Genomic DNA, 19755 nt, shown 5'->3' on the forward strand with positions numbered 1-19755 from the left:
ATGGAGAAGCTTGTAATGTGCAGTTTGTTAACACTTATTTTTTAAAAACTGCAGATACATTAGGCACAACAGTTTAGTTGGAAAAATACTGCCTTGAAAAATGTTACTCTTCAAAAAAAATAAAAACAAATTTGTGAGATGTAATTCCTGAAAGGTGAAGTAATCACAGCAGTGTGTCATTTCTGAGTGGACGTTTTGAGCGGTACAGTTTACCCTGGGTTTAGTACATTCTTCATTACTTTAAATCTTTCATACAAGATCAACTGTTAAAGAGATGTTAGCAGTTCTCAACGATGTCGTGAGGAAGAAAGAACTAATGATTATTTTGGTCTATTCTGTGTAGTCAGACTGCCATGGTGCCCTTAAAATCTGTGGATGATAGAAATAATTCAAAAGGTGGGGAATAGATGAAAAGAATTGGAGAAGACTGTAACTGTTTAGAGAGAAACTGAAAGGAGTCTAACTTAATGTGTAGAGTTGTAAAGCAATATTGGTTTCCATTATCAGTCAAACATAAAATTATTTCTATTTCATTTTTAATACAAGAAGATTGAATTTAAGCTTTAGTTCTCAATGTAAATATTTAAACACAAACATATTGGGGCAAGTGAAGCAAAAGGAAACTTGAGAGGGCATAATGGGCTGCCTTTCTGTTGAAGACTGTAGCCCTATGAATTGGAACCATTGTGCTGTGAAATGCCTGAAGCTATTAACCTCCCTCTTTTCTGATAGAGTTCTGTGTGACTTAACGTGACATCAAGTAACATTCATTAGTGGTGCTAAGGTTGGCTACCAACCTCTGGTGGCAGTGGAGTTTGTCTTTGGCAATGGTTTAACTTGGGAGACTTCATTCCTATGCAGTGGTCGTTGCTGACCAGCTGTTGTTGGTCGTTGATTAGTGTTTTATCCTGTCTTTGCTCTGAAAAAATCACTGCTATGTTTCTTTATTCCATTAGAAAATGACTACCTGGCATAATCTTTGAGCAAGTAGCTTAGCCAGAGCCAGTAATACTAGCTTCCTTGTTTCTAACCGAGCAAATTATGAATCTTAAGCATGCACTGAGGAGTCTCTTGCAAGAGTATCTCAGACATAAAGAGCACCAGAAGGTACAGTGACAACATCAGCATAAAGCCTAAAGAGAGTAAGAGTGGCAGGAAGTTTAGAAGCTTTGGGATATATCTTTCCAGTGAGAATTCTGATCTTTGGTTTGTATTTTCCAGTTCTAGACTGGTTTATATTAAAGATGACATCTGTTCTTAGCTTTTTTTTTTCTTTTCCTGAATATCAAACAGTTAAAATCGATATTTAATATTTAAAAAATTATTACTGTTAATGCCCAGAAATTCTTTTTTATATATGTATGATTCATCAGGTCTGCCATGTATTTTTCTAGTCTGTCTTCTGGTAGTGCTTTAATCACAGTCAGAAGACAAAAATGTGTTATAACAAAAATAAAGCAAAACTAAAAAACCAACCCTCTCTCAATTTTGGACTTTCAAAAGTCACCCAGATACTTTTCTATTAGCAAATCTTAAGCATGACTGTAAAACCTAAACTTCTTAATTGATTTACTGCTTGTTTTTAAACTCAGTGGTTATTTCCTGCAGGAATCCTGCTAACAGGATTCTGTTTGCCTGAAAGAGGTGTCTGGTTTTATCAGTATCTGTCAGAGGAAATCAGAATTTCTATGGAAATTAGTTCATTAGTATTAATTTTTGGCAGCATCCAACTGATTCATGAGCTGCCTTCCTATTTAAAAACAACAACAACAAAACAGTTTCTTATTGAAAGCAAAATCTTCCATACATTTTGTAATTACTAAGCCTACAGTGAATTGAGGCTTCAAATAATGCCAAAAAACAAGCGGATGTCCCTTGTCTTCTGACAGTTCCCTGCTCTCGCTGGAACCCAGGTGCTGCAGGCTCACATTGCATAGCCTATACCATTGGAAATAGTCCTTTTGGACTCTGTGGATCATCCCTGGTCAGTGTGAGTAATGCCTGCAATTAGTTTATTACCCAAACTAATACTATTTAAAACAGATAACTAAATTCATAGCACTTAAATCACAATTCTTCAAATCTCATAAGTTTCCAGTATTTGTTTTTATGCAGAATATGTACATTTAAGTGTAGAGCAAATGGTTTCTGGAGTTGTTTATGGTAACAAACCATAAACAATAATAGATGTTTTCTTATTGATGATGTGGTTGTTTTTCTTTTATTCTGGATATTTCTGCTGAGTGTTAGTAGCAGTAGATTTTATAATAATTCATTTTGCCCCAACTGCATTTTCCTTTAACTAAGTCAGAGTTAGTTTTGATCAAAGCAAAATCACAAGCTTTTTAGAACTTGGGTGAGAAGTGGTCTTGAAACTACAGATCACTTTTACTTCTTCCACATTACTTGATTCACAGACTGTCTTTTAATGAATTAATGCCATTATTTGCTATGTGATTATCTTTGTTATAAAGATATTATAAAACGGTCGTAAATGAGGTATCAGTTGGCTTTGTATTTTTGTAAAGGTGTATCACAGCTCTTTGCCTTCAGTCACAAGTAAGCATGGAAGATAACATCAGAAAAGGCTAATGCCATAATTAAATGAATTATAACAGGTTTGCTGAAGAATTGTGTAAACAGACATTGATACAGCACTTACTGTATGTAGGTGTGAGCAACTTATGCTCTAATTTTGTGAAGAATTACAGTGTAGGAGAACTGCGTGCTTTGCAGATTTTCTGTTAACATTCAGTTACCATTTCTCATGCTGTACGAAGGCAGCTATGTTTATAATGCTTTCTAAAAAGTTTATCAATGTTATCTCCTCATTTATATCACTATAAGGATATGCTTAAATGTAGGAACTTATTACAAGATAGGCAAAATAAATTAGCAGTTGCGTGTAATGCCTTAAAAAAATTTGGCTATTTTTTCTTTATAAATAATGTACAAATTATAGTGTAATTATTGCACATATTGCATGTTTATAAACCTCCTATTCACTAGAAACTAATCATGGATATGGATTTAATTCTGAATTGTAACTTCTTTTTAGGTAAGTGACTATGAATATTCTTGTGGTTTTGAAGAGCAATATATGCTAAATATGCAAGTGGATTTAGTTTTTACTTTACGTAATAATTCCAACTGATAAATGGTGTTTTATGCATTGTGTTCATTAGAGCTTTAACTGCTAATCTCATATGGAAATGTTGCTTTGTAGGGTAAAACTCAGAGAGAGGGCCTGGGATTCCAGAGTGAACTTGTACATTCCTTCAGGGCAGTTTTGCAAGGGAGGTTGTTGTGTTTTAAAGGTAGTTGATAAGAGACCTGCACCACCAACCCCAGACCTGCACCACCAACCACCATCGTGCATTAGTCTATAGAAGGTATTTGGGCGAACATACTCCTGTACCACTCTGTACCACCATTTATCCAAGTGAAATTTTTGACCATTTGCAGGATACATTATAAATCAGGATGTCACTACCAGACAATCAGATTTGAACATTCCTTGCATAAAGTAGCTTGCCTATATCCCTTAGGAATACATCACTTAACTGTGTTTATGTGACAGTGTTGATATGCCTGGTTTTACATGAAAGTTAGGGTAGCGTGTTATTTATGTCATCATGAATTCAGAAAGTAGGTGGTTGTGCTTTATATATACTGGGGTTATCTTCTCTGGACAAATCACTCAAGAGTAATTGAAAGATGTAGTTTTATCCTATGGTTATTAATTAAATCAGGAAACATTTTTTTTTCTTCAGAGTTGGGCTTTGCTACTACCTCATTTTTTTTTTCAGTGTTCCCTGCTCTGAGGTGCTGACAACAGATTAACATGAAACAGAGCTCTGTTGAGCCTAATTATGTTATAGCTCCTTGTTTTGGGGACCTATAAAACTGTTCACTCCCTTTTGATGAGGCTGTAGTCACAATGAAAGGCCATAAACAGTGCATTTGCTCTCTCCTATGGGACTGGAGATTTCATTAGACAACTCTAATAAAGGCCTGATCCAGCTGCATTTACACTGGAAGTGAATGTTTCTTTATCAGGTCTTAATCCTTAGTAGGTCAAGTGGGAGAGAATAACAGCAGGCTAACTTTTATCAGCCTTAAATGTCTGAAAGCTTAATTTCTTTTAAAATTATTTGCTATTTAAATGATGACTGAAGACATGCTTTACTGTACTTCAGAGGAAAGACTTTAAATATTAGGGTATTATAAACCAAAACAAAATAGAGAGCTTTCTATACATTCGAGCAGGTCACCAGTATGTGGCTACTGAAACAAGATTTCCACATCAAAGGGGGTTTATTATTATTGTTATTATCTACGTGGGCTGTGGGGAGGACAGCATGTTTAGCATATTTAGCCCTTTGATATGTTGTGGAAAATAATCCCCTTCCTTTTTGTAAATCTATACTGTCTGTGAATTAAAAATTGGAACATTCCTGTTAAATAGCTGTCTGTTGTATATGTTCCCCTCTAAGACCTTTTTTCTCTTTTCTGTTTGGATAATATATGAGTGTATTAAAATTAGTGACAATTCAGTTAATTCAATTTTCTAGTAATTAGTTGGAAATGTCCTGTAAGAGTTAAAGCTGGTTCTTCCTTTTTTTTTTTTTTTTTTTTTTTTTTGACTGTCCCAAGGCTTTTTCATAGAGACACGTACTTATATTATAGTATTATCATAATAATCTTTTCTTCCCTTTCCATGCCATAAGGTTATGGATATATGTACAGTTATTTGACAGGAATACACTCCAGTGTCTGTTTTGTTTAATTGGTACTACTAACCTGCTTGTTACTGTGTTTTACCACAGGATGTGAGCGTGGGCAGTTTCGCTGTGGAAATGGTCGCTGTATTCCTGCAGATTGGAGGTGCGATGGGGCCAGAGACTGCTCCGATGATACAGATGAAGCTGGTTGTCGTAAGTGAAACAACTGTAGAGCAAATTTTGATAACATTAGAAATACCGAGTTCCCAAAGTGCTCCCAACTGTACCTGTGATACAAGAATGAACATTAGAGGGAGAGAGAGGTAGAGAAAAATCCTAGTTGTCTGAGATGACTACAGTCTGCTCAGTCCTGTGGAATCCTGAATATTGGGTGTGCATACCAATACCACCAGTATCACCCGGGCTCCAAATTTTAGAATCTTTGAAGCCCTAGACAATGAACTGTACTTACTGCACCTTAAGCAGAGAGTTGGATAGTTGTTTAGGGTGGTTATATTGTCCTCAGTGTGTGCAACTCTGACAAAAATTACATTCAGATGGGCTACAACATCCAGGCAAAAAGACTCTTTCAAGCTAAATATTAATATATATATATATTAACACACATATATATATATGTTAATATATATATATATATATTACACACACATATATATATTAATATATATATATATTACACATGCATATATATGTGTGTGTATATATATATATGTAAGTGAGGAAATTCCCCCCACAGTCTGTTTACACAAACTTGCCTGCATTTATGTTCTGGATGCTAGTGTTCTTTGAGCTCTCGTGGGCTGGTGTGGTCATCAGCCCACTTACAGGTTAGGCCAGTTTTTGTCCCATAGCTGATGTTGAATGCAAAAGACTAATTTATGTTGATTCTTTTCACACTGGATTGTTTCTTTGCTGCTTGACCCATATAATAATTGGAGGTCATTCACACAGCTTGGCAGACTGATTTGTTGCCTAGCATTTATTTAGCTCCAAAAATAAGTGCAATTCTTAATGAAGAATTGCCTTAAACTGGGGGGGGGGGAAGAAAAAAAAAAAGTGTTGTCCCATAGTTTACTATTTCAGCTTAGTTCTGAGCTGCAGCTGGATAGAATTGGTTGCGCTTTGAACAAAGGGAGGATAAAATTTGTATTGACTTTGTGAAAGCTAACAGAAACCTGACATTTACTATATTTGTCATAGTTAAAAGCGTGATACTGAATTGTTCTCATTTTCATACATGTGATGAATTAGGAAGATGAAAATGAAACTTTACATTTTTTTCAGTTAATTGTGCTTTTAAAAACAATGTCATAGTGTGCTATAGTTAGTGGGGCACAAGCGTTTAGGAAGATAGTTCTAAACTATTTAAAACTGGCCTATGGTTAAAATAATATTACAAGATTATCCTTTGGTACTCAAAACAGGAATCCAAAAAAATATACATGAAGTCGATTGTCTCTGATTGACTTTATCTAGTTACTTTACCTCTAATATTATGTTGTACTTCTCAATAATAAATGTACGAAGTGATTTCATTTTCTGCCCTGAAACCTTTTGTGTGCATTGATACTTCTGCTTACATTTCATTCCGGGAGCACAAAGTGTTTCTAGATGACTTTGAAGCATAGCAAAAACATGATCCCATGAAAAAAGATCATTAAGACCAGTGTCCTGTCTACTGGACTGTTTTGTGCCAGTGATTCTTCCCAGGAGTATTAACTAGGGGTGGAGCAAGTAAGCTGTAATACAGTTTCAAGCATTTATTTTGACCTTCCTCTCTAATGGCTCCCTGTTGTTTGGCTATTGAAAAATACAGAGTGAAGCTGGGACAGCAGCATTCAGGTTCTGAATGACCCTCACTTTTGCCTTATGAATTCATGTAGAAGAATTCATGAGCTTATTTTTGAAAGATCTTCCTACCAGGAATAGAGCAGCTGGGGTGGAATGAGGGAAACCGAATGGATTTCTGTGAGCCTAGGGAAGCTAGCATTACTCCATATAGAAGTGCAGAAAGAGAGGCTCTGGCAGAGGACAGTTCAGAGCCCCAAGCTTTTGCTGTGGTCTGCCTTTCTCCATGGGAGGATGCAAAACTGAAGATCCATACAAAGGAGTTCACTAAAACTCAAGTTTAGCTAAGTTCACTAAAACTTGAGCATCCTTGTGCTGTGCCCCCTCCCTGATCCGTTCCTTTTCTTTGATTTGTAGTTGTATTTCTTTGGTTTGTTCATATATTTAGTGGAAGTTAAAATCTTAAAACCTTAAGTCTTTCTATTTATTTAATATTTTTATTTGAAAGTGCTTTCCCACATGTTTGTGAAATGACTTCTTTATTCTTTGCTTACTTAGCACAACCTACCTGTGAGGGAAATCAATTCCAGTGTCAGACTGATGGTGAATGTATCCCACACTCCTGGGTATGCGATGATGAGGAAGATTGTGAAGATGGTTCAGATGAGCATCAACAGTGTCGTAAGTATTTAATATCTAATGTTATACCAACTTCATGAAGTAAGAGATCATTAACATAACATAGTGATAAAATACAGTAACAAACCTCCTTTAAATGCAGCTTTTACCAGAAGAGTCTCTCCAAAGTAATTTTAGATATTACATATGCAGATAGGACAAATTTGCTGTATTTTATCGAAGAGGCATCTCAAAATCTTTAAATCTGAAAATTACTGATGTTTTAGTTAATTAAGAATAAGAGAAATAGGAAGATAATACAGTGCATTCTAGTTCTGTGGCTGATACAGAATTTAGCAGTTAAAAAAATGGTGAAATCTACATAATACCCTGATACCTAAACACTGTCACAGCAAAAGCTGCTTCAGACATTGCATAACATAATTCATACTAGCATCTCAGAATTAAAAACAAAACAAAACAAAAAACAACCTTCATTTTTTTGTAGAAGTTTTACATATATGCATAAAAAAGGAGTTATCAAGCAGTTAAGTATTTTTAAAGATTCTTGTATCATGTTCAGAGATGCTATTTAATGATGCTACTATTGAAAATGACCAGAGCAGTTCTTTCTCATACTAGATGTACAAGAAGTGAGTATTCCTCCCTCGTAATGGATGGGAAGAATACTAAAAGTCCTGGTATGGGATGAAAGTTTGGTCTTCCATTATTTGGACAGCATCATCTTTGGACATTGTTCCTATTACTACTTCATTTAATGTGCTACACTGGTAGCAATTCAAACATAATTAATACACGAAGTGTTTAATGTTCTCCATGTATTTTAGCAGCCTTACTGCCGTTGCTGTGGGCTTTTCTCTTTTTGGTATTGGTAATAAGATACATATTGATTATAAATAATAATAAAATACGATACTCTGATTTTTGAATTTAGTAACTAAACAGTTTAAGGGCTGCATGTGGTTATTTATGTGCCAAGGTAATGAACAGTGAACTGGGATGACTGTCGCACCAAATTATGTTCTCCGCTGCATTGTGGCGTGAAGAAGGAAGAGCAAGTTGTTGTGGTGTTTTTTTGCTGCTACTTCTAGTAATAGAAGTTCCTTCTAATGTGTGATTAGATTCATTTTTCCCGTTTGGTTCTCTGTGTAATGTTTGGATAATTTCTTTAAATTGCCTGAACAGATCAGGAGATGTTCAGTAACTCCCTTGATTAAAGGTTCACAGGTTTGGGTTGGAAGAATTTTTCTCACAGTTTAGGTGCATGCTTGTCGATCTCGGTATGTGTTCCCGCTCAGGATGGAAAAGTTGGAACTAAGGTGAACTGCATTTTGTTTCCCTCTTCCTCTGGGCAGGTGTCAGCACAACTGCTAGTTGTGCGTTAACTAACGAATCTGTAAATAAAAATGCAAAATGGTCAACAGCTCTAGGTTAACTTTTGAACTGGGTCAGTTCAAAACACTTCTCCATGTACTCGTTAATTGTGAATATTTTGAAAAGTTTCTGTCCGTAATTACACAGCAGAACTGTGCTGTTGCTGCTGTTTTTGAGCCATCTCCTCGTATGGGACTTCTTATCTCTGTGCTTGGGAATGATAGAGGAGCTTTTATTTTTTGAAACTTCCAAAATCTTCCCTGAGAGCCAGCTGGCCAACAGATCTGCAAGTCACAAATGCAGAATTGCAAAAATACCTGTTCTACTTTGCTGTATTGATTTTTTTTTATGTTTATTTTTTCTGACACGAGTATCTGAGCTTGCTTTGGGAACACTGCTGAAAGGAGAAAGAATAGAGACCCCAGTAAAGCAGCAGACCGTATGCCAGCATATAGATTGGGGTGATGTGGAGACATAACATGAGTTTGGAAGGAACAAAACTGCAAATGGCAGAAGGGAAGTAAAGTTAGCAGTGATTTTACCATTCAGTTATATCTTCATAGACTCAATTAATTTGCCTAAGAGGAAATGAGAGTATAATTTAGCTGAACTAGAATCAAAGTAGGAGTATACAGTTTTATGTGGTTGCTTTTCACTGAGATAGTTATCTTGAGAAGAGACATAATCATTCTCAGCCCACTGTTAGTTACCTGACTGTTGAGGTCCTGGCTGTATTATAGGGAAGTGCCTTACCTCCAGCTCTGCACTGTTTACATGGTGGCAATATAGATGATTTCTTGTTCATATTCATTACGCTTGGGTAGTTCACCAAATAACTGACAGGCACTGACAGATATTGACCCAGTAAACAAAATAACAGAGAATAACTTGACACAATGAGAACTAGTAGTTTTAATCTTTTAGGCAGAACAATTAAAAGGAGGTAATTTGTAACCTAGAGGTCCACCCTGCTATTGGAATGAAGCAGTAACCATGCAGGCTACAGAAGGCCTCACAGAGTTAAGTTATTTGCTATCTACTTGTCAAGCATTTTTAAGTCTACCTGCACATGCAAAAGTAAAGGAGGGGGGAAAAGTCCTATGCTTGTATTTGTGAGAAGGATGGAGTAATTAAGAAAGGAAGAAGGAAAGTAGTTTTCTACATTAAAAACTCCTGGTTGAAGGAAAAAAACTCATGAATGCCTGTTTCTTGCAGCGGGGAGGACGTGCTCAAGTCAGCAGTTCACGTGTTCAAATGGACAATGTATCCCGAGTGCGTACAGGTGTGATCGAGTAAAGGACTGCACTGATGGAACAGATGAAAGAGACTGCCGTGAGTCTTACCCCTTAGCACTATATCTAGTTTCATCTCATCTCTCTGTGGCATTTTAATCAATTTGTAAGATTAAAGGGCTTGTTGATGGACAGGATGCCCACAATATGCTTCTTGTTACGAGAGTTTCATTGCAAATTCTTTTGTGTATTAGAGCTGATATTCTGATACAGGTTCATTATTGCAGAACTCAAATGCAAACCACTACCATAGGGTCAAGACTTCTTGTTTGTCGTTGTCCAAAAAATAATAAATATTGCATGGGAGAAAAACAGCCATGTTTAAATGGCTTAAAGCCTTAGGAGACTCAGAGCTAATTTTGCTTTTTTTTTTTTTTTTTTGTCTTCTGTTTGTATACCCTTTACTGAAATCAGTGGTATAGCTATAACCTGTACAGAAAAGCAGATTTTGATCCCAAATAATTTATTTCAGTGACTTAACCCTTTGAAAAGCATTTGTTTTCAGAAACTGTATTTTCTCCTGTAAACGAAGCAGCATTGGGTTGTACTGCACTCAGAAAAGCTGTTTATATTGTGCCAATAAAACAAAGATGGACAAGTATTTTTTTTCCAGTCTAACTTCCACAGAGTTGAGGCTGCCTGACTGTCTGGCTACAGCCTCCCTAGATCCTAGCCTAGATTGAGTACTGATGAAGAAGACAACTGGGCACAGAATCAAGGTTATATTTTTCAGAGATGCTTTTGCCTAATAGCTATGCAAGAGTGTGTGTAACAGCATGTCTATTCATTGTTGATATTGAGGAAAATCTTCACGTCATTTGTATCAGCTGTTAGAACTTAGTATGCCTCTGAGAAAAAGGCCAAACTCTAAACTTTGATCAGAAACAGATTGGAAGCAGATTTGGGGGGGGGGGGGGGGAAATAGAGGTTAGCATGATAAAGAATAGATAAAGAAGCAAGAAACGAGTTGTTGTTAATGGTTCTACTTGGAGAAAAATGGGCATATGTGCATGCTATGTAAAGGAAAACCGGTATATTACATGGTTAGCGAACTGCTAATGCATTTTATCCCTGACTCAAAAGTGGCTAAAAATGTGTGCTCTTTAAAGTGAAAGGTGATTTAGAACTAAATGATACTTTGGAATAAAAGGTTGCTGAGACAGCCAGCTTGGAACTTTTCCATTAGACAGACCCACAGCCAATTTTAAGTCACCAAAACAAATGGCTAAATGCCAAGATACAAAGTACCCCATATAATTGCTGGAAGAATATCTTCTGTATCTTGGCATTTATCTGTTAAATATCAGAGACAAAGAGATTTATAACTTCATTTAGCAAACGTATTACACATGAAAAAAAATCTTGAAGATATTTGTTTGAAAAATGCATTTTCTATGAATTGAAAAAGGGGAACTGCTCAGCACCTCTGAAAAGTCTGTAAGTAGTCTGTGAATAAGGTATGAAAAAGCCAAATGAAATGAAGTGATTATTATAAAGCAGTAAATCTGTGACAGACTGGGAGAGGAGTCCTAAAAACAATGCCAGAATTCTTTCTTTGGACTAGAAGTCACATTAACACGTGAAAATTGAACTGCACATTTTATTTCATGCATAACATTCTCAGCTAAATAATTAAAAAGGCAGTTTGGAAATGAGTCTCTAGATACCTTAACAGTGGTGCTCTGCTGCTGTGTGCTCCAGTCACTGCAGAATCAGACAGTAGGCCCCGTGACTGTTGTGAAGGCAGAATATTTAGCCCCAGGGAGAGGAACTGCCTCGTATCAGTCAGCAGCCACTACTCTGTTTTATTAGAATATGTGTTGACAGTCTCTCTAAGACAGAAGAATGACTATGACTTGGAACATTAAAAGTCACAGTGTTGGACTAGTCTAGAGAAATGTGATGGTGCTGAAGACAGGTAAGTCAGGAAGACTGAAATGACAAGACCTATCTTTGCAAGGCCTGACACTTTAAACAGAAGCCGTAAGACAAAAATGAATTGTTTGGTAACTTTATTAGCTATAGAATAGGAATTAGTTTAAGTATTAGATTTTACTGTTTTAAAGCAGACTTTTCAGGAGTTGCTTTGAATATTATTTTTTCCTACTGTTACTATCCATTTCCCTTTCTACCCTATTTGATATAAACAAATAGAAGTATCACTGTTTTGCTCTCTTCCTTTACCACTATTTTTCCCTTATCACATGATTTAATAAATAAAAATGAAACATCCAGGAACTATGGAAGAAAAAGAGCTATTTAAAATTGATCCTATTATTTTACGGAGAATCACAGAATGCAAACTTAAATGTACATCTGTTTACTTATGCCTTGCACTCACTGATCTTTCTGGAAACAAATTTAAATTGTAAAGAAGATAAAGTTTTATTGCTGAATAAGTTACATTATTTAAGAAACTAGTCAATTGCAAAATGTCACCAATATGAAGTAACTCAACAATTAAACAAGTAATAAAACAGAACAAGGGGATTCAGCACCTTAGTCCATATTACTGCTAATGGGATTAACAGGAAGGGAAAACTACCCATGCAGAGGCTATGATAAACATCAGAACAATGTTTCAGCTATGGGTCATGTAATTAGTGCATTGAAGTTGTTTCAATTTCATAAAATGATTTTTTTTTTAATTTCCATTTAATATGCATATCAGGTTTTTCTAGCTGTCTTAGTAGTCAGCAGCTAGCAAATACTTCTATTTTAAAACTTCAGCAATGCAGAATGAAGTGACAGGCAATTTAGGGTCACAAATACTTCTTTGTAGTAAGCTGCCAATACTGGCATCACTTTACTGTATTATATACTTCATTTCCTTCAATTAAAGGTAGAATTTTCTCTTATGCCTCAGCTTTGCAGTTGAAAAATGAAAATCCCAGCCATATCCAATTTTGGTCTGCTGTGACTGACAGCATACAGCTCTGAATTCACTTCCTGAATACAGCTTTGGTGGCTGAGCACTGTGCTGAGCCCAGGAGGGAGAAAGGGGAAGTTTTTTAGTGATGTATTTGTTGAAGTTGATGGGCTGAGTGCTGGGCCAGAAGCTCTAGATTTTCACTTCTAATTTGGATGTTGAGTTGCTGCCATGGGTCAATTGCCTAACCTGTTAATTCCTGCCTCTTGTTTCCTGCACTCTGTAGCTGTTGTGGTCAGGAAGTGGGCAGTCAGGTCTGGGATGGATTTGCAGAGATGAGGGTGAAGGTGAACAAAGATCAAGAACTGAAGAGATCATAAGGGATGTAGTCCAAACAGGAAGAAAAGGGCTGTGGTCAGAGGCTAATGTTCTTAAAGTTGGACAAATTGTCTATAACAGCTCCAGGATAAGGCAAAAATTCAGTCTGAAGGAAATGTCTGCATCAGGGAGAGTTTGAGTAGGGGAAGAAGCAAAACTGAAGCAAGGTAAGAAGGAAGCAAAAGGTTATAGTGGCAGGGATCAAAATCAGGAATTAAGGCCAGGGACAAGGCTTTGGTTGGTCTGCCAGCCCTCAAAGCATCACTGCTATGAACTCTGCCTGATACTATGTGGCTTAAAGGAATTTGGGGCTAGGTCATTCTCCTAGTGTCTGTTAGCTCTCTGGGCAGTGATATGCCCCCTGTGAGATGGTGACTCATGGCAGTGAGTCAAAGAGTTTTAATTAGTTTAATTTTGTAAACTGTTTGGAAGTTTTGCTGTGATTTAAAAAAAAAAAAAAAAAAAAAAAGACACCTGAAAGTAGGAAACTGCCCTTTTATTTTCTTTTATTTTGTTTTATCCTTCTTGGAACATAGATTGGATTTACAGAACATAGATTCGATTTACAGAAGGTTGTACTTCCCATATACCTCCTACATTTCTGTGACAGAGATGGGTGTCTGCTGAATCCAATACCAATTGCAGCCATTTCCTGTTACTGTTTTTGCATGGATGTATTTCCAGCTTGCAGAACAAAAGTGTTAGGCGGAGAGCAAAGTAATAGAGTTTTGCAATTCCTGTGACATGGCTTTCAAGCATCTTCCACGTGCCATTTAAAAGTGTTTGCAACTGTTGCCCCTGACCAGGTTGTGGGTTACAAGGAGCAAGGTCTCTCATCTGTCATTTGTGCTGGCATCTACTAGTTGATCATATTTTGCACTGAAGTGCTGGCATATTACAGGGAGAGACTTCAGAGAAGTATTTTGGCTAAGAAAATGAGATGCTTCAGAAGAAGAGGAGAGAGAGAAGATATCACATTCTGCCTGCACACTGGAATGAATGTAGTTGGGTTTCTTCCTGTTTCCACAAAGCTTGTATTATCTTCTAGGAATGGAGGTCTCAGGGAAAAGATCTCCTCTTTTCAGTTTTCTTTAATAAGCCACAGGTTCTTGGAAGGAGAAGACAAATGAAACAGTGTTCACATGGAATGGAGGCTCTTCACAATTAAGGCACAGTGAAAGAAAACGCTGTATTTTCCTGTCAGTCCCTTCACTTTTTATCCTAACCCCATCTTTAGTCTCATGCTGCAGTCTCTTTTCCACTCTCCACTCTTGTACAGCTGTATTCTGACTTCTGTAGATGCAAACTACCTACCTTGTCCTTCTTTTAACTGAGAACCTTATCCATCCTTTTCAACTCTTTCTAATGCACCTGTCAAAAAAAGCTATGTGTCAGGGTCCCTGGAAGAGAACCCTTCCTTTGACTTTTTTTTGTAGTTCCAGGTCATGCACAGAGGTCTGACACTTTTTCTGTGTGTACCCTAAAGCAGAGACAGTATGACTAGCTTCTCTGATGAGTATCACTTCTTGCATAGCTTACATTTTTTTTTTTTAATTTGATACCCAAATATACTGCTTTGGGATGAGGTGCCAATAGAGAAATCTTACTTTTTAAAAAAAGTCAAATAAAACTACAAAATGTTTATTTTGCAAGCCCAAAATGCAGTGAATAATATAAGAACTTTTCACCTCAATTCAAAATGTCACAATACGCGCTTTCAAGATTTTCTTTGCTGGAGGGCTTATCATTACACTAGATTGTAAAAGTATTCCAGTTTAGGGCGCTCTTTCCCCTTCTAACTCCCTCTGCCAAGGTCCAGATTCTTTTCAGAATTTTCCTTTTAGTGATATGGAGTAGAAAACTCAGCTCACTAACATTTTCTTAATTTTGGAAAGACAGATTTTCTCAAGTCTTCTTCACTAGCACCTTTAAGGAACAGGCAATTTTCCCATTCTGGGCTCCCCCAGTACAAGAGAGACAAGGGAATGTTTAGGGCACGTGTTGACATTGTCCGTGCAAGGTGTTGGAATGGAAGCTCAGGGAACTAGCAACAGAAGGCCACAGGTAGGAATGCAGCAGCTACCTTTCTTGGATTAGCCACTTGCTGTCCCTACCTGCCAGTTGCTGATTTATATTAAGTGTGGTAAAAGCGAACAAAATGGAATTGAATCTATCAGGGATGCAGTTGGGTTAGACTTGTTCTAGTGGACATCAACACAGCTGTTTATGTTCTCACATTAAGAATAAAACGTAAAATCATGTAAGCCTCAACCATAGGTGACTGAAGTTTAGTGGGAGTGTGATGATATGTAGCAGAAGTGAGCAAAACAGTTTGGGACTGCCTGGAAAAATTAGAGCTTTTCTGAGTCATACAGAAGTAACTTAAGATCCATGTTTTGAATTTCAAGAGTATGAATTCAAACATCCCTAAGCGAGAGCCTGCTCTGTCTACAGTATTCATATTTATGGAGGTAAAATGGAATAAGAATTCAAACTGAAAAACTAAAAGGTGTAAAATGAAATTTGATTATTCTTTTTCTTGAGTTCATTTATCTTGCTATATTATCTCTCCACATAGAGCAAAATGTTTAATAAATCCCACTTCTAAAAATAGCAATTATTTGCTTTTACCAGTTGTCTGAAATAAGCAACTTTTGACTATGTAGCAATATCCTCTCCTACTCAGCATTAGTACTGCAAGTGCTTAATTGGTCAGGTAGTTCCATTGAACTCACCATTCATATGTATAAATATTTTCAGAATTGATTTAAAGTTCTCTGAAATAATCCAATGGATTGTAGGCCATCTACTTAAGTACAGCATCCAGAAAATGAAAACATAAGTTCGATAGATTTGTGTTTGTTTTGGGAAGGGGAAAATGAGTAATAAAAAACAATGATCCCAAAGTGGATCATGGACTTCAGAGTTTAACATCCTTGGCTTAAAATTGTGAAGTCTTTGGATGTGAGAGCTTGCAAAATTCTAAGAGGATCTAGGGACTGTAAACTTCAGGAACTTCTTTTCTACCTAAACACTTTTGTTAAAATTAATAAAGTATAAAACTGAAATACTAGAAAATAAAAAATGCTTGTTCTCCTTTCATATTGCATCATCTTCTGTCATATAAACTCTTTGGATTGTGAATAGTTTTGAGCTGCATGAGGGCATCTGATTTTTCCCTAATTTTTTTGTAAGGATTTTTAGTAACTACATAGAGGATATTGTTAAATAGCTATTAGAGGAGACATATATTAGATAAATGGGTTGTTTTTCAGTTGTAGTAGTATAGCAAGTTGTATATTCCTGGTTTATTTTCCAATAAATCAAGATAATCCAGTGGATATCTGGATATGTATGACTCATAGTCTGTAGTCCAATACCTATGCTAATACCAAGAGATTTCTTATTGTAGGCTACCCAAGATGTGAGCAGTTATCCTGTGCAAATGGAGCATGTTTTAATGCAAGCCAGCGATGTGATGGCAAAGTTGATTGCAGAGATTCTTCTGATGAAACAAACTGCAGTAAGTACCACATGCAGAGAGATCCCAAACAAATTAACTTTAAAAGATGGTTGATAAAGTACAAGATTTGTGATTTTCTGACAGATGTCCTGTATGTTTTTCTGTGCTAAAATCTCTTTCAGCACATGGATGTACCAGTATGCAGTTTCAGTGTGCTAATGGAGAATGTATCCCACGAGCCTTTATCTGTGACCACGATGATGACTGTGGAGACAGGAGTGATGAAAATTCTTGCAGTATGAGGGTTTTTTTTTTTTGCCTTTTTTTTTTTTTTGTCTTCTTCTCTTTCTTTAAATTCTTTACTAAGAAGTGGTTCAAGTGCACAGCACGTAACAAAAACTAGATTGCTTGGCTATCTGGCCATAAGAAGCTAGTCACCATTCTACATAGTATTATTTTTTTTTGCAGTAGCGGTGCTGCTTCAATGAACTTTTTTCCAGACTGACTTTGCTGCATAAGCACCTTACTAAGCAGTAACTATTTGAATGTGCTGGATTCAGTGACAGCTTGCTTCTTGATGTTCTTGTCATTTTGTTCAGTTTAATATGGTCCAAAGGTAAATATTTTTTTTTGGTCCCCAAATTGGTTTGGTTCCTTTTTTGCATTTTTATTTTCTGTTCATGTCAGGTTTTAATTCACAGTTCTCTTTCTGGAAATTTCTTGCTTATTCCATTCTTCATGCTCAGGTATTCCAGGGTATTGCATCTCCAACCAACATCATCAATACAAAGCTGTCACTTACAGAGGTCCCCCATTGATGATGGGATCTGAGTTAATTTTATCTCGTGTATTGTTGGAAGGCCATATGTTGCCATTTAGTTTCTCTATCCTAACAAGGACCTAACGTCAGCATGACTTCTTTCCCCTAGGATATTTCTCTGTCATCTCTTTGGCAACGTCTGTCCTTTGGAGGACCCATAAATGTTTATGAATTCTTACCAGGGAATGCTTAACAACCATGGAGGGCTTATACAGTACTGGACATGAATGTTGTTTGAGTTTTTTACTCTCTTTCTCTGAGTACAAGGCATACAAGTATCTTTACCCCTGATACCTTGAGTATCATCTTGTTATGTCCACCTTCAAGAATCTTGGTAATAATGTCTAGTACATCTAGTTGCAGAATTAGTTGAGAAATTTAGCCTATCTTCTCATTTCAGTTATAGAATGACAATAGTGCTGATGCGTCTAGTACCGAACTGGCTGACCCCCTCCCTTTACAAATATGTCAACGTTCCCTGACTTGGGGACATTTTAAAGCCCAATCAGTTTTGCCGGCAGAACTGTTAACTCTTGATCTACTCCAGCAGCAGCCGTGCTGTAGGATAGAGGCACTCGTTGCTCTGCTGCTGTGGGGAGGGAGGTGGGAAGTAGATACAGCAACATAAACACTCCTGTTTTCTACCGTCTCTGACTGTTGGTGCAGCTTTCAGAGAAAACTGTCTAGCCCCAGTCTGCTGGTACTGACTGCTCACTTACTTATTTCTGTAATTAAAACCGCCAGTGTTATTTTAAAATAAAATTCATACCTGAAACCATAGCAAAACAACACTGTTTACAATATACATGAGATACGGAACTAGCTCAGTTTTACAGGAGAGATTATAAGTGATTATTCATCTACCAGACCAAAGTAGTATTTTGAGCATTTTGTAATTTAGAGTACATGGATTTACTGGTGTTCCTTTCCTTAGCTTATGCAACTTGCAGAGGCAATTTCTTCACTTGTCCAAGTGGCCGCTGCATTCATCAGAGCTGGATATGTGATGGAGATGATGATTGTGAAGATAATGAAGATGAAAGAGGATGTGGTATGTATTAATGCTAATTTCTAGTGATGATGTTTTTGGAAGAAGTCCTCATTAAGCTAATTCTGTGGAATATTGACCGATCATGATGTTTTTAGATTGTTTTCATTCTTTGAAAACCATCAAATTCCATCTTTACCATCTTTTTTTTTTTTAATTTATGCAATACTTAGTATATTGTAGTGTATATGATAATTATTGCTGTGATATTAAGTATGCTGCAAACTAAGTTTATCATATAGCAACAGCAGCTTATTCTTGCTTGACTTTTGAAGTCAGTGTTCTTTTGTTGATTTCTGTAGGCAGAAGGTAAGTCTTAGTCTTCACTGAAAGTGATAATTCTCACTGTTGTAAGTAAAATGAGCTTTTCAAGAATTACTTTTTTTTTTTCATGAACTTTCTAGGAATAGTTACTTTGTAATTGAAGAAGAGCTGAATTGTTTGATTCTTCCTTCTGTATGCAAACTATTCAGATTTTACCTTCAAAAAATCATTATAGGCATGTACATGTAATCAGAATTTTTTCCAGTATTCTGTTTGCAGGGTGTTCTTTTTTTTCTTTTCCTGGGAAAATTTTTAGGTTATCCATTAGAGAGACATAAAGCTTCTATTAACCGAAAAAAAAATAAAACAATAAAAAAAAATGCTTGATAATGAGAATAACTCAGTTCCTGCCAAGATCTGTCATGCAAGAAACAGAAATTTGAATGAATAAAAGCGTGTTTTTTTTTATCTTTCATTGGCCTTTTCTATGATAAGTGTTCTCCACTTCATTTAAATAGCCTTTATATGTTTTTAGACCACAAAACCGTGTTTCCATTTCTGGGGTACCAGTTACTCTAAAACTAAATTCTTTTACTTTTTCTAAACACCACCAAAATGAAAAGAATTAATATGTCTGCACAAGTATTGTTTGCATTGTAGTTTGAAGGTAAAAGAAAGAGCACGACAAGGAAGTATAGATGATACCTCTTTTATAGTCTTTCCCAGCTGTGTGCAGGAATCAGAAACTGAACAATGAATAATTGAGATGCTTTGGGAAGGTTTTAGGGAAGAAACTTCAAGCATTATTTGAAACATATTCCTCAATTAGGCCTGTTTCTCTTCTCCACAGAAAGTGGTCATCATGAATGCTACCCAGGAGAGTGGGCCTGCCCTGGGTCAGGGCATTGCATTCCAATTGGGAAAGTGTGTGATGGAGCTGCAGACTGTCCTGGAGGAGAAGATGAAACTAACATCACTGCAGGCAGACATTGTAGTATGTATTAGAATCAAAAGCATATGTAGAACAGCAGAAATGTCTGTATTGGTATCTTTTTACATTTACCTTTTATCTGCT

The 19755-nt window shown here is 36.5% G+C and overlaps 1 protein-coding gene across 1 annotated transcript in view; it reads left to right on the plus strand.

The window, feature by feature from the left end:
* LRP2 (LDL receptor related protein 2) overlaps window positions 1-19755 on the plus strand; it is a gene marked incomplete at both ends in the record, with an annotated part of 116183 nt that overhangs the window by 13089 nt on the left and 83339 nt on the right. Inside the window, 7 exon segments of the mRNA XM_084288772.1 lie at window positions 4830-4937; window positions 7092-7214; window positions 9762-9878; window positions 16498-16608; window positions 16731-16844; window positions 18303-18419; window positions 19531-19674. Of these exon segments, the coding sequence (XP_084144898.1) occupies window positions 4830-4937; window positions 7092-7214; window positions 9762-9878; window positions 16498-16608; window positions 16731-16844; window positions 18303-18419; window positions 19531-19674 (834 nt within the window).

This window comes from Netta rufina, assembly GCF_964035555.1.
Source record: "Netta rufina genome assembly, chromosome: 6".
Taxonomy (NCBI): Eukaryota; Metazoa; Chordata; class Aves; order Anseriformes; family Anatidae; genus Netta; species Netta rufina.